The 13,236-nt window shown below is 39.9% G+C and overlaps 1 protein-coding gene and 1 pseudogene across 1 annotated transcript; one reads left to right on the top strand and one right to left on the bottom strand.

Moving 5' to 3' along the window:
- Window positions 1–106: 106 nt before the first annotated feature.
- POU3F4 (POU class 3 homeobox 4) lies at window positions 107–1,198 on the bottom strand. The gene has a single exon (XM_065916360.1). It carries the CDS (start codon window positions 1,196–1,198, stop codon window positions 107–109), a length of 1,092 nt encoding a protein of 363 aa, XP_065772432.1.
- Window positions 1,199–11,530: 10,332 nt separating this feature from the next.
- LOC136154106 (small nuclear ribonucleoprotein E-like) lies at window positions 11,531–11,809 on the top strand (annotated as a pseudogene).
- The last annotated feature ends 1,427 nt before the right edge of the window (window positions 11,810–13,236 follow it).

Genomic DNA, 13,236 nt, shown 5'->3' with positions numbered 1-13,236 from the left:
AGAGAGAAATAGCAATAATAAAGCTGGAATTAAAGGAAGAGTGTGGAAGAGAAAGAGAAATCCGCGCTGCTCCCAGTGCGGCCGGCCGCTTCCTGGCTTCCTGCAGTCAGAGATCATGGCAGGACGTGTCTGTTTTCACCGTGTGCGTGTGCGAATAAACCTCATGTGGCTGCTGATCCCCTGGTGGAGTCATTCTTTTCTCTTTCTGTCTTCGATTACAGAACCAGACACGCACCACTTCTTTCTCCAACTGGAGGCTGTCTGCCAGCGAGGAAATCTCCTGCGCCGCAGGCTTCGGACACTTGAGGAAATGCGTCTCCAGTACGCCCTTGACACTCACCTCGATAGAGGTTCTCTTCTTCCGCTTGCGACCCTGTGCCGCGATCTTGTCAATGCTGGTCGGGCTCCCTGTGGATGAATCAGCCTCTTCCAGCCACTTGTTCAGCAGCGGCTTCAGCTTGCACATGTTCTTGAAGCTCAGTTGTAAGGCCTCGAACCTGCAGATGGTGGTTTGAGAAAACACGTTGCCATACAATGTGCCCAGCGCCAGCCCCACGTCAGCCTGCGTGAAGCCCAGCTTGATTCTTCTTTGTTTGAACTGTTTGGCAAACTGTTCCAACTCATCCGAGGTTGGTGTCTCCTCGTCCGAATGGTCCTGGCAGTGATGCGAACCTAAGTCGCCGTGGTCTGGGGCTTCCCGGAGCACTGGATGTAAGCTCTGAGCTGAGGCAGAAGCCGGTGGTGGAGTGAGCCCCCCGTGCTCCAGCATGCCGCTCACCGTGAAGCCAGGCTGGGAGTACACATTAAGGGGTTGGCCGCTCGACGTAATGGACGGATTCGGAGCCGGGCTCGCTCCCCAGGCATTCGGATGGTTAGTGTGCGGAGAGTGGTGGGCGACATGCGGCGAGCGATGATGGATGATCGCACCCAACTGTAGGTCTTCGCGCGCGGGCTTCACGTCTTGCTGTTCCAGGGGGCTGGTGGCCAGTGTGGAGGACCATGGCCCTCCATCGCTCAGACTGGTTACCCAATGATGCCCGAGGGGATGCCCATTGCTAGGAACTCCCTGCAAGTAATCACTTTGGAGAAGTTTCTGAGGGTTTCGGAAAGGACTCCCCTGCTGCATGCCCGCAGAGTCCGCATGGACTAGAGAGCTGGAAGTGAGAATGCTGTAGGGATTCGAGGCAGCTGTGGCCATGGTCGGTGAGGATCCCCTACTAGTTATAATGTGGCAAAGGGAGCAGCTTCAGCCTTTGACATCTACTGTGCGGAGAGCCAAAGCAGCGAGAGCGAGTTACCGGCACCCGCTGAGGCCAATTGCATCGCGTCTTGGCCTGGCCTGCCACGAACTCCGCCAATGGCGGAGCGGGAGGCCGAGCTAGCTTTCCAAATTAGGCGGGCGAAGCTTGAGAGTTTCGGTGAGACCCAAGCAGGAAGTGAATCAATCTTTTGGCTCCATTGGCTGCCTGGCGCTGAGTGGCAGGAGCTCATTTGGTTAACCCTTCCCCCAACCTCCCATCACTCCTGGACTTCGCTGATGTTTGTAGAGGAGCGGGAAGGATGAGAGGGAGTGTGTGCGTGTATGTGTGTGGTGCGGGATATGATTTTAGAACTCTTTTAGGTTTAGATGTGTATGTGTGGTGCGGGATATGATTTTAGAACTCTTTTAGGTTTAGATTAACCTAAATAAAGAAAAACATTAAGAAAACAATATAACCAGTTTAAATGCCATCCAGATCTTAGCGGATAGGGATTTTTCTCAGATAAATTTGGCATTCTGGGTTAATTGGGTGCCAGAGAGTGAAAAACAAAATCCCGCTCCAGGTTTTGAGCAAAAGAACATCTTCGGTATGACCCTAAATCTGTAGTATCGAAGCCCATGATCCCAATAAGAGGTATTTCAATGCGTTTAATTTCATTTTTCATTTATAAGAAACTCGATAACAAGTCAGAAAGCATCTAAGAAAAAGATGCTTAAAATCTTCTGGAAAACAAACAAACAAACAAAAACACGTTGATTTAAGGCATGAAGCACTGGAAAATTCCGAGCAAGTAAAATTTAATGTGATACCGGCAAAAATCAGTTATTTTGAAATTTGTCTCCCAATTTAGCTGGTTAATTAGTAGATTTCCTTTTTTTTTTTTTTTTTACTACTCCGCGTCAGCTCCCATCACAGGTCTCACAATTTTTGTCAGAGGCAACGCTTGCTGAAGAGGGTAACCCTCCTACGCATTCACCCCAGACACACTGCAAGCCTTTCCACTCCCAGTAGGTACACAGGCGAATGTTCCCGACTACCGGCGCCCAGTGTTGTCCCTCAGGAAAATTGTTTTTAACACACACATCTTCAAACCACCCCAAATCCCACACAAACTGAAGGAAATGGAAATCATTTAGTGCACCCTGGAAATTCAGAGAGAGAGAGAGAGAGATGGCTGGTGGTCTGTTTGGCGTTAAGTACCGCCTCCCCCAACTCCCAACCCCCACTCCCACCCCCACCCCCGACATTCCCTTCAAGCTTGAATTTACTTTCAGATTGGGAAGACGGGACTGTTTTTACACTTTAGTTAGAGAAAAATAGAGGAAAGACTTGTACTCCACCTAAGCTTTTATAAGTTAGGGAATGACAAGTCTGTGTGCTCCACAGCCCAGTGCAAAGGTATTGCTTGTAAGCAGAGTAGGGTGAAATGCAAAGATTTTAGATTTGCTCTAGCTAAGAAAATGCAACATCAACATCGGATACCTAGCATGATCTTTGAAGTTAAAAAATGACCTTTCATTGCATAATTTTGGAGATAACCTAGTTACATAATTATATTTTCACTTGCAGAAGACAACATCAGAGTTCCCTTATTGGTTTAAAATTCCATTAAATATATTGCAAGAGCTCCTAGGTTAAGCTTGATTTAAATTTGCATACATTTTCATATATTTAGCAGAAATAAAAGAAGGCTTGCAGCTACCAGAAAGTCATCAAGGCATTAGTTTCTCTAAGAAGACAGATCTGAAGAAAATGCAAGAAAACGAGAAAAAATATAAACAAGGTGAGCTTATTCTGCCATTCCTTTATGTAGCTATAAAATGTATATTTCCTGTAAAATGAATAATTTCTTATGATAGCACAGAGCAGTAAGAGCTTATGTTAGGAAATGTGAAAAAAAAAAAGTGTCTATTATGCAGGGAAGCCTGGCATCTGGTTGAGATCTATTTCTTTCTTTCTCTTTCTCTTAAAAAAAAGGATAAGCACTTAGTAATTATTGGCAGAGAGGATCATTTGCCATCTTCCCCCCCTCCTCCCCCATTGAAATTGTGTTTTCATTTGCTGGTGTCCTATTATAAAGGTTTATCTGCTTTTAACCTAGAAATTGATTTTTCTTCTCTCCCTTCCATTTTCTTTCCCTTCCCTTTCCTTTCTACCCTCCGCTCCCCTCCCCTCCTACCCTCTACTTTCTTCATCTCTTTCTGCCTAGGAATGTCCGTTTCTTTACTGCCGATTGTGTATATTTTCCTTTGCAAGAATTCAATTTCATTTGTGCCTAAAATTTTGCTTCATGAAGAAAAAAAGAACTTCATAAAATTAAACAGAAATAAAAGTTTTCAGGCATTCTGTTAGACTGCCTGTTCAAGGAAGGATCCATTTGCTAGTCCGAGTGGGTTCAGTTTAGAGGTCAGAGGGAAACGCATTGAAGAAACCATAGGAGCAATAAGATCATGATCATTTCCAGGTTGTTGTGGGTTCTCCACCCCCACAATCGCAGCTGTGTTTGGTGAAAGAGTTTTAAATCTTAACCTGGTCATTCTAGGAGTTAAGGCAATTATCAATTGATAAGACTTTTGCACGAAGAAGAAGGGGGACCTCTGTCGATTCTGACTTGCTTGAGTTCTTACAATCTACCTTCCTCTTGCCAGTGGCTTCTGTTCTGGTCGAAGGGGTTTGACCAGAGGCGTAAAAGTAGTTCAGACCTTTTGCCCTGAGACTGGTTGAGGGGGGAGGTGTCAAGGACTTGGGCATCTGCACCCAGCGACAGGTTTTTCCACACCGTTGCTTTGCAGCCTTTGAATACAAGAATAGCTTCTGTCAAGAGCAAAAGAAAACTACAATGATAGTTGTCTTTCTATTTCCATTATTTCCGTTCCTTTTTCTTTCTTCCTTCTTCGTTTTAATAATTAGTTCCCATGAATATAGATACTGCCTACTGAATTCAGATGGAAACATGTCCTTTAGCAGTTGAGATAGAATTTCTTGCACACAAGATGGCAAGGTTCTTTGTTTTTGAAGAAAATATCTGCATATAGTCAAATCTTCTTGCTGTTCTAACTAATCTACTGGAGAGGTTTCCTTCACCCTCTCCTGTCAGTCTAACTTCCCAAGTGTAACAGATGCCGCTCTCAAGCGCTCCTTTCTGCAGCTTCTCTTTATTCAGCCTTGCATATTTCTCCCCATGATCTGGGTTTCCATAGAGAAAGAAATAAAAGGGGGGACCATGGTCACAAATCCCCTGCCCCATGCGAAATAAAAGAGCCTCATTCAATAGAGGACCTTGTCTGGACATGGGAGAAAAATAAATCCATGCGAAGCTACTGTTGCAAAGAGCTGGTAACTTATTTTTCGTAGACTTCATTTTGCCTTAAACTCAAAATTTACCACTGGTAAACGTGCTCACTTGGATAGCTGGGATAAATACACAGCTTGGTGCTCTTCTCACTGAGATCTTGAAGTCCACTGCCAGATATTTGGATCGGATTTACCCCCACCCCCTCCAGAGCTATGGTTTGAATATAATAATGGCTGTGAACCCTGCTAGGCTAGGGCAGCTAAAAGTCACCCTAGAGAAAAGCCGGACTTAGAATTGGAGGAACTATAACTTTAGCAAGTCTACACACCTATCTCCAGCAAGGCAACACAAGTTTCAATTACCATGCCTGGCCAGGACACAGCACCAAGTTCAATCCTCCTAGGATTGCCTTCATACGTAAACTCACTATGCCACACTACCTATCACTTTGCTGGTTTTTTAAGAGGGCAAATCAGTTAATTTTCAAAAACAAGTCAGATCAGCTTGATTTACTTGTACTCATTTATCTGTAATGTGGGGGTTCACAGTGACTTTCTTCTCTCACAAGATTTAAGGATATAAAACAACTCCTTAAAGTCTTCACAGACCCCATGCCCGCCCCCTTTCCTTTCTAAGTAAGGAAGGACTCACAAAAGAAATTAAGCAGATTAAGGTAGTTCAGATTGTCTGTTCCTGTGGAAGCATCCAAGCGTGGTTGCGGCTGGGAAGCCTGTGCCCAGTCTGGTTCAAAAAGTGCCCAGGCCATGCAAATTCTGCCCCTTGTAGATTTCATATTTGAGTGTAGATTATGAAGTATTTTTGTTATCAGTACAAATTGGAAAAGGGGAGATTACCTGGGGCTAGAGCTGGTGGAAACTGAGGACGGGGTTAAGGAAAGAAGTCCAAATGGCCAGATTTGAATGTGTATAATGCACACTGGAGCTCCAGATGATAGGACATAGTACATACGCATGACCTAATATTGAAAACTTTACTTTCAACATAAATTCACTTTGGAAGCAGGGAGAGTTAAATTGGGCTTGGTGGGGAGAAGTACATGTATTCTTGTTATAACCAGGGAGCTCCTGAGGGATGGAAAACAGTTGAACAGCCTCTTCAAAGCAACAGAGAAAGAAACCTTTTCCCTGATGTCTGTACACTAAGCTCATGAGACATTCTCAATGTGAGACACAGCTGCCCTTCAAAGCGCCAGTTTACTGCAGCTGCTCTCATAGTTCTTGTTGTTATTGTTGTTCTTCTTGGCAAACTGCGTGGGGAAGGGGGTAAGGGGTTTTTAATATTCTGAGGGAGAATTTTTTAAAAATTAGTCGGCATTAGCAGACATGAGTCAATACTGATTCAAGCTCAACTAGTTCATTTTTAAAAGATCTCTGTTGGAATTCCTTGAACATGAGGAAAAGGATATTTAGAGAAAAGGAGAAAGGGAAGAGATTGAGTGAGAACATACAGCGAATACTACAGCAGAAACAAGGTTATTTATAAAATATAATACTCATCACAATCTTCAAGAATACTAGTCATTTGCTAGCAAAATCGACTGTCACTGGGGGAAGTGCTGAGGTATCATGTGCCTGGGGCTGCGACAGGAGGGTTAGAAGATAGATAGGGACAATAGAGACCAGATACTGGCTCCCACCGGTGCCACTGCATAGGCAAGGTCGAGCTGATCCTTTCTTAGTTTCTCTTCCGAGTCTACAGTTTATTTATTCCCTTGGCATTGCCAGATTTTATAGGATCCCAGGGAAATAACTCTATAGGGACAGAGCTATTGTGCAATATTCTATGTGGCTATCATTTTCCCCAGTACTAGGATTTAGGGTGTCTAAAAATCATTATGGGTATTTGCCAGTCACATTTTTTTGTACTACAAATAAAGACTAGTTTCTAGGAGTCCAGTTAACTGTTTAAAAAAATACAGATCCAATGTGGAATTACCTCCATGTATGTGTGTGTGTGTGTGTGTCTGTCTGTCTGTATGTCTCTCTCTCTCTCTCTATAGTGAAGTTGCAGAGTGTTTATAAATTGTGGTGGTTCTTAAATTTTTTTTAATTTTTATGTTTACTTTTTTCTTAAAACAGAAGTGGTAGGAGCATTTAAATATGAGAAAAAATAGTTTCAGATGCATAATTGATCTTGTAGAGATCTTGCAGAGATGATCTATTACTTTAAACTCTGTGTGTGTGTGTGTGTGTATATATATATATATATATATATATATATATATATATATATATGACATGTCAATAAATCCATCTAGTTGAACATTAGAGGCTGTTTATAAATCACTTTGTTAGTTAATAGAGAACCCCAAATTGCAATTCACTTCCTTCTTCATGGACAGATTAAGGTTTTAACATACAAAATTGTAAGAATGCTCCTCTGGTTTTATTCATAACTGAGACTGTGTTTTCCCTGCACTTGTGTCTCCCTTCTTTAGTGAATAGCATTTATTTGAAGTGGCTAGCATTCTGTGTCCCCCCCACCCACCCTGTGAAGTGATTGAACTATGGAAACTTGATTACAGATTGAAATATGGGGTCCTTCTAAGAAAAGCTTTTAGTAAGTAATCAGCTGAGTATTTGGGGTTCATGTTACTATTTTTTGGGTCCTATGATGGGCAAGAATCTATGTCATATTTGAAAGTAAGCAAGAGACTTGATTTAACCTCCTATCATTTATTCAGAAATTGCAGTTATTTTTTCCCAGAGGGATTTGGTCGGGAAACAGGCTAATGATTGAGAGAAAAATGTATTAAAAAGTATTTTACAAGTATTATATATCAAATAAATATATAACTAATACATGAGAGACAAGTGTTTGGGGAATAGTCCACTTTGCAAAGTCTTTTGGGGAACCCATTTTTTACAAGAATATAGAGCTTCCTCTGTTGTAATTGCTATGCTAGTTCTCTGGGAAGGGTGTTGACTTCCTGAATGCTTTTAAAAATCTGCATATCCTGTAACTTTCCTTAGGGCCACTCTTTCGCACTTTGCCCCAGTCTCCACTGGGGGAATCAATTTGGTTTGCCTGCTTGGGAAAGAGATCTATTTGATCTAGTATTTCAGTTTCTAAGTGCTTATGGATTCATGCCATTGTGTGTGTGTGTAAATTTTATATCCAAGAAGTTTTTGAATTTTTTTTTCAATGTTCAAATGCTCAGGAGGCCAGCAAAAGAACTCAGCCCTTATCAAGTCTTTCTTCTTGGATCAGCTCCCTTGACCACAACTCTGCAGCTAGTCCACTCTCAATTCTGGTGTTGTTATGAACACAAGTCCTTTAGGTCCAACCTGCAGACTCAGAGTCAGAGAGAATCAAAAAGCCGTCCCAAAGTCCTGAACAAGATCTTGGTGGGAAGGGACATGATCTGGGCAGCAACATTATTCCTAACCTCCGCAAGGAAGCCTGGCTAAAATGCTTGGGTGAAGCCCAGCGGTTTGACCTGCTTTAGCCTCTGTAATACATCCTGAATAGAGATGGTTGGACCAGGACAGGGGTGGGGGCTTTCAACTGGGAGATTCTGTGTCAAGCTAAGTTGGTAGATGAAAATTCCTTGGGCTGAATGGGTCCTATTCTGACAATTGAGCAGCTATCGAGAGGGGCTTATTTTGCCAGCTTCCTGACTTTGACTGTCCTGCCCTCCCCAGGTTCTCATCCTCTATTTGAAACAGGTTCCATAGGAAGGAGGAGGCTGAATTTCCCAGGTCTGAAACGGCGGAGGTGGTCAGGATCTAGAAGAGCCGGTGCCAGGGCAGCTGTGTGAGCTGTGTGATTCTGGGGGCCAGCAGGCAATTAGTTTTTTGGGATCCCCTGGACCTAGGCTGAGCATCTTTGTTCCTTGGTTCCTTGTGCTGTGGGGCCCTTAAACATTTCTAAGCCCAGTGTCTCCCTCTCTAGGCCTGAACAAAGGTAAGATGATTAAGGTAACCCTTTCTTTGGAGGTACAATCCAGCCCCTTTACTTCCAGACACTTTATATTATCAGAATTCTGCCTCAGTGACACTCTCCCTTGTGGTTGTGCTTAGGAAAGCAGTCACCCCATGATTCTTCTTGTGTGTGTTTGTGTTGGGGGTGATAGTCACCTTAAAATATTTTATCCAGGCAAGAAAATGTTAACTCAGATCATGTTGAGGGCATCGGGATTTAAACCTCCCTAATCCTCTTTAAAAAGAACAAATTTCCTGTTTATAACAATTGACAGGGCAAGAGAAACAGGCTTCTAAGGAAATACACTTAGGGCAATCTAAATAACACTAACTTTTTTCTTTTACATTCTAAACATTTCTCTTAACATACTCAAATCATTGTGAGAATGAGGTTATCTTATTTCCCCCTACCTACTCTCCTTTTACTACTTGTACTTTCTGAGAGAGATTGGGGTTCCTGTTTTCAGTTAAACTATAATTCAATCATATATGCTCTCATCTTTACCTTTAGATGCAGTATTTCCCTAGGTGCTTGATGTAAACATTAGATATGCACTCCCCCTTAAATGGATCACATATACCTTGTGTGTGTGTGTGTGTGTGTGTGTGAGAGAGAGAGAGAGAGAGAGAGAGAGAGAGAGATTACATGGCTGAACTTTACATATTGAAGAATAAACTTATTTGAGTGTAAGTTGACTTCAAAAATGACCTGAAGTCGGTGTCTCTGTGTATGGATCTGAACTTTGCAGAAGCCGAGTCTTAGAACTGTAGAAGTTTGATTTTCTTTTAACTTTTAGTGAACAGCTTTGTAGAAAACTGAAATGTGTCCTGTATAAACACCCACATTAGTGATGGAGAGAAGCATTTGATTTCTTCTTCTTTTTTTGCCCTTCAAATTGAAGAACTGCATTTTCAAACACATCCTGTATGCTTTCAATATTATTGAGGAGTCTGCAAAGTTTTCTAAAAAGATGGAAAATAACTCACATCACACAAATAGAAACATTTTGGTAAATATATAATATGCTTTTTTCTTGAGAGTTTACTACTAAAAATATATAGACAAGGCTTTCTTAAAACACTTCTAGTAAGATGATGTCTTGAATTATAAATATATTTACTCTTCCCTTTGCATGTCTTTAGAGCAAGTCTCATCCCAGAAAACCAGATTTAAAACTGTATTTAATTATCCACCCTACCATATTTTAAAAGGTGTCATATCTCTACATGTTATGAAAGGAAATCAGAATATAGTTACTGGAAATTGTGGGGGAATGGTAGAACAATGCAATGAAGTTTAGAGTAGAAAGAAGTGTACTGAACTTTTTAGTAACCTTTAAATATTCTTTATAAACTCTCCCAAATACTTTTTTGGAAATAAAAATTATCTCTGCCATGTACAACATATACAAAATAACTGTGTCTTTATGGGAGAAATGCTTACTTTTGGAGGTGATTATTGAAAGTAAATAATGATCATAAATAAGCTAGCTCTGATAAATGATTTCTGAGAAAAATTAAATGGCCCTAGCTTACATAATTATAGCTGGACACTCTGTTTTCAAATATGTATGAGTATTTCTGGCTTGGTGGATCTGCAAACTGCTTTGAAATGACCAGTTGTGTGTAAGTATATTGCAAGTAAACCCAGTGAATTGAGATCATTCTCTATCAGTTTAATTTATGTTTTATAGTTAGTTTAGCATTCTGATTTGATTGCCTTAGTAATGTGAATTGCCTACAGCTGCTGATGATACAGCTTTAATTCTGTTTTAAAGGTCATGTAAACATGTGCCTGTAACATAAGGAATGCAAATTCAATTCCCTTTTAATGTTTCCTCACATTTACTCCACAGCCTTCACATAGAAAATTAGCAGGATTTAATATAAAACTATTTTAATGTTATGATTTCATTAAAATCCTTTTTCAATATTTCACTTTTCCTTTTGCAGGGCAAAGAAGTCTTCCTCCGCTTTGCAGTGCATAGCTTATGCAACATACATTACACATACTGGAGGCAGAAAAATATTTCTGTCAAGATATTTTCACTTTTCCAGTGCTTTTTACTAATAAAGAACTGGGAATTTCATTTCAGTCTCTCTGTAGCTTCGGGTAGAAAGGACACAGAGCAAACTAGATCATCTAACCACAGTTTAGATTGCAGTAGAGAGAGTCAGAATATTGTGCAGATGTTTAGAAGCCTCTAGTCAAAGGCAGTTTTATAATCTGAACATATGATCAAAACTGAACTGTGGAAAACATATTATCAAGAAGAAAAAAAATATTTAAAATAGAGTTGACACAGAAGAATGCTTTAGTTGTTCCAATTAATATAAAAACATACAAATTATGTCTTCAGAGTTCTATGACTTAAATAATGGTGGTTAGGCAGAGTTGTTTTTTACAATGCCTTTTAAAATATATTAAGACCTTGAGATTAAGGCAACGTTTTGCTAATAGATTACGGTAAAACTTTTTAATATGTGCTTTAAGAAATTGAATAAATCTTTACAAAACAGGAAATTGTTAGTGTTATGAAATAGTAGTGTAGAGTATAAGGGAGGTGAGTATGTAAACATACAGGTTGATATAAGTGGAAAGCTTTACTTCATTCTCCTGGTGATGCCATTGTGCTCTTTAGCTTATATTTCTTTTAATATTAACTCTAAGCTAAAATTTATTCACACCGAAATTAAGCTGGAGATAATGTTTTCAAATATCTTTCTCTTTAAACTGAATTGATCAATTGATAGAAGTGGTAAAAACAAAATAGAAAGTATATATACATCTATTGATTAATTAGCATATTTTAACATAACAAAAATATAAGTTTAGAAATGCATAAATGAAGCCTGAATGTCACAGTCTTAAATGTAATTTCATTTGCTACAAGGAACAATGATTCAAAAATTTTAAATTCAAATTTGGAAGACAATTGCAGTTCTAGTGTAAGAAATGAGTTTTGTTCTGTGTTTATGTTTTAAAATTGTGTTCCAGTGGAGTGGTGTGATGTTTGTGAGCTTCCAGCATGGCATACCAGGGCCAGGGCCAGAAGGTGCAGAAGGTGATGGTGCAGCCCATCAATCTCATCTTCAGATACTTGCAAAATAGATCTCAGATTCAGGTGTGTCTTTATGAGCAAGTGAATATGCAGATAGAGGGCTGCATCATTGGTTTTGATGAGTATATGAACCTTGTATTAGATGATGCAGAAGAGATTCATTCTAGAACAAAATCAAGAAAATAACTGGGTCGGATTATGCTAAAAGGAGATACTGTTACTCTGCTCCAAAGTGTCTCCAACTAGAAGTGATCAATGAAGTGAGAAATCGTTTGGTAATACAGTTGGTTTTTTAGGTGTCCTTTGTTAGAGATGTAGTTCTAAAACATGTATTCATATTGTTCTGCTCACCCTTATGTTGTTACCAGATGACAGTAAATGCTGTGGAACTGTTTTTATCAAAATAAAAATAAAATAAAATAAAATTGTGTTCCAGGTGAATAATCATGAATGCCCATAAAGGAAAAGAGCTGTGGGCATGAAAATCTTAGGTGTGGATCTAAGTGGTTAATTTTTAAAAATTTTGCCTCTGGTTTTCAGCTTAAGCTTTCAAGAACTTCCTTTATTTTTCCTTTTTCTTAGTGGCAGGAATTCAAAATACAAAGTTTATATGTAAAGCCTGAAAATTTGCTACATTATCATGAACACTTTGAACTCTAACAATATAATACTGCAAAGACAACTGATTAGTGATAAAAGTCAGTATGAAAGGAGGCTTTACTTTCTGTGATTTGGCCCTCCGGCCTTATGTCAGTATATCAAAGTTGAAACTGCATGAAGATGGATTTTCTTTTTGTTATTTTTACATAATCTTGTGCTGTGCTATGCTTAGTCACTCAGTCGTGTGCAACTCTTCATGACCCTTTGGAATGTAGCCAGCCATGCTCCTCTCTCCATGGAGAGTCTCCAGGTAAGAATACTGGAAGTGTGTTGCCATGCCCTCCTCCAGGGGACCTTCCCAACTCAGGAATTAAATCCAGGTCTTCCACATTGCAGGAAGACCCTTTACCATCTGAGCCACAATTTTAGTGTTGTACATATGTTCTTAGAATAAAAACCACAACTGGAAAAGCTGTATTACAGACAAATTGTAAAAATTCCCTTTGTGATTTGCTTTTGATAGGAGACCTTTAGTTACATGACTATGTACTTGCTTAAGGAAATTTACATTGTACAATGGGGAACTCCCTGGCAGTCCAGTGGTTAAGACTGCACTCCCAATGCAGGGGGCATGGGTTCAATCTCTTGTTGTGGGAATTTTGTGGTGTAGCCAAGAAAAAAAGAAAAAGAACAATAAAGCAATATTAAAATAAAAAAATAATAATTCTACAATGATGAAAGCACTACATTTTTCTTTTTGGAATTTGCATTCTGAGCAATATATTTGAATGAGAAAATTTTTAGTTTTTCCCCTGGACTTAATAGTTTAAGGACCTTGCTCACAAAATTGCTGCTTTAAACAGAAATGAACAGTACAGAAATAGAACTCAAAATCTAGATCACTGCATGGACTATGTGTTCTGTCTGAACTAAATGTCCATTACTGACTCACTTGGTTGTATGCATCTGATGTCACCTTAGCTAGGAGATATTGCATCCACAGGTGTCAATTTCAATATAAGTACACATTTTCCTTTGATGGTGCTTTCAGTGCCATTTTCCTGTCAAAAAGA

Source organism: Muntiacus reevesi, chromosome X (genome assembly GCF_963930625.1).
Source record: "Muntiacus reevesi chromosome X, mMunRee1.1, whole genome shotgun sequence".
Lineage (NCBI taxonomy): Eukaryota > Metazoa > Chordata > Mammalia > Artiodactyla > Cervidae > Muntiacus > Muntiacus reevesi.
Note: the sequence above shows the minus strand (reverse complement) of the source record. Positions and strands in the feature narration are given on the sequence as shown.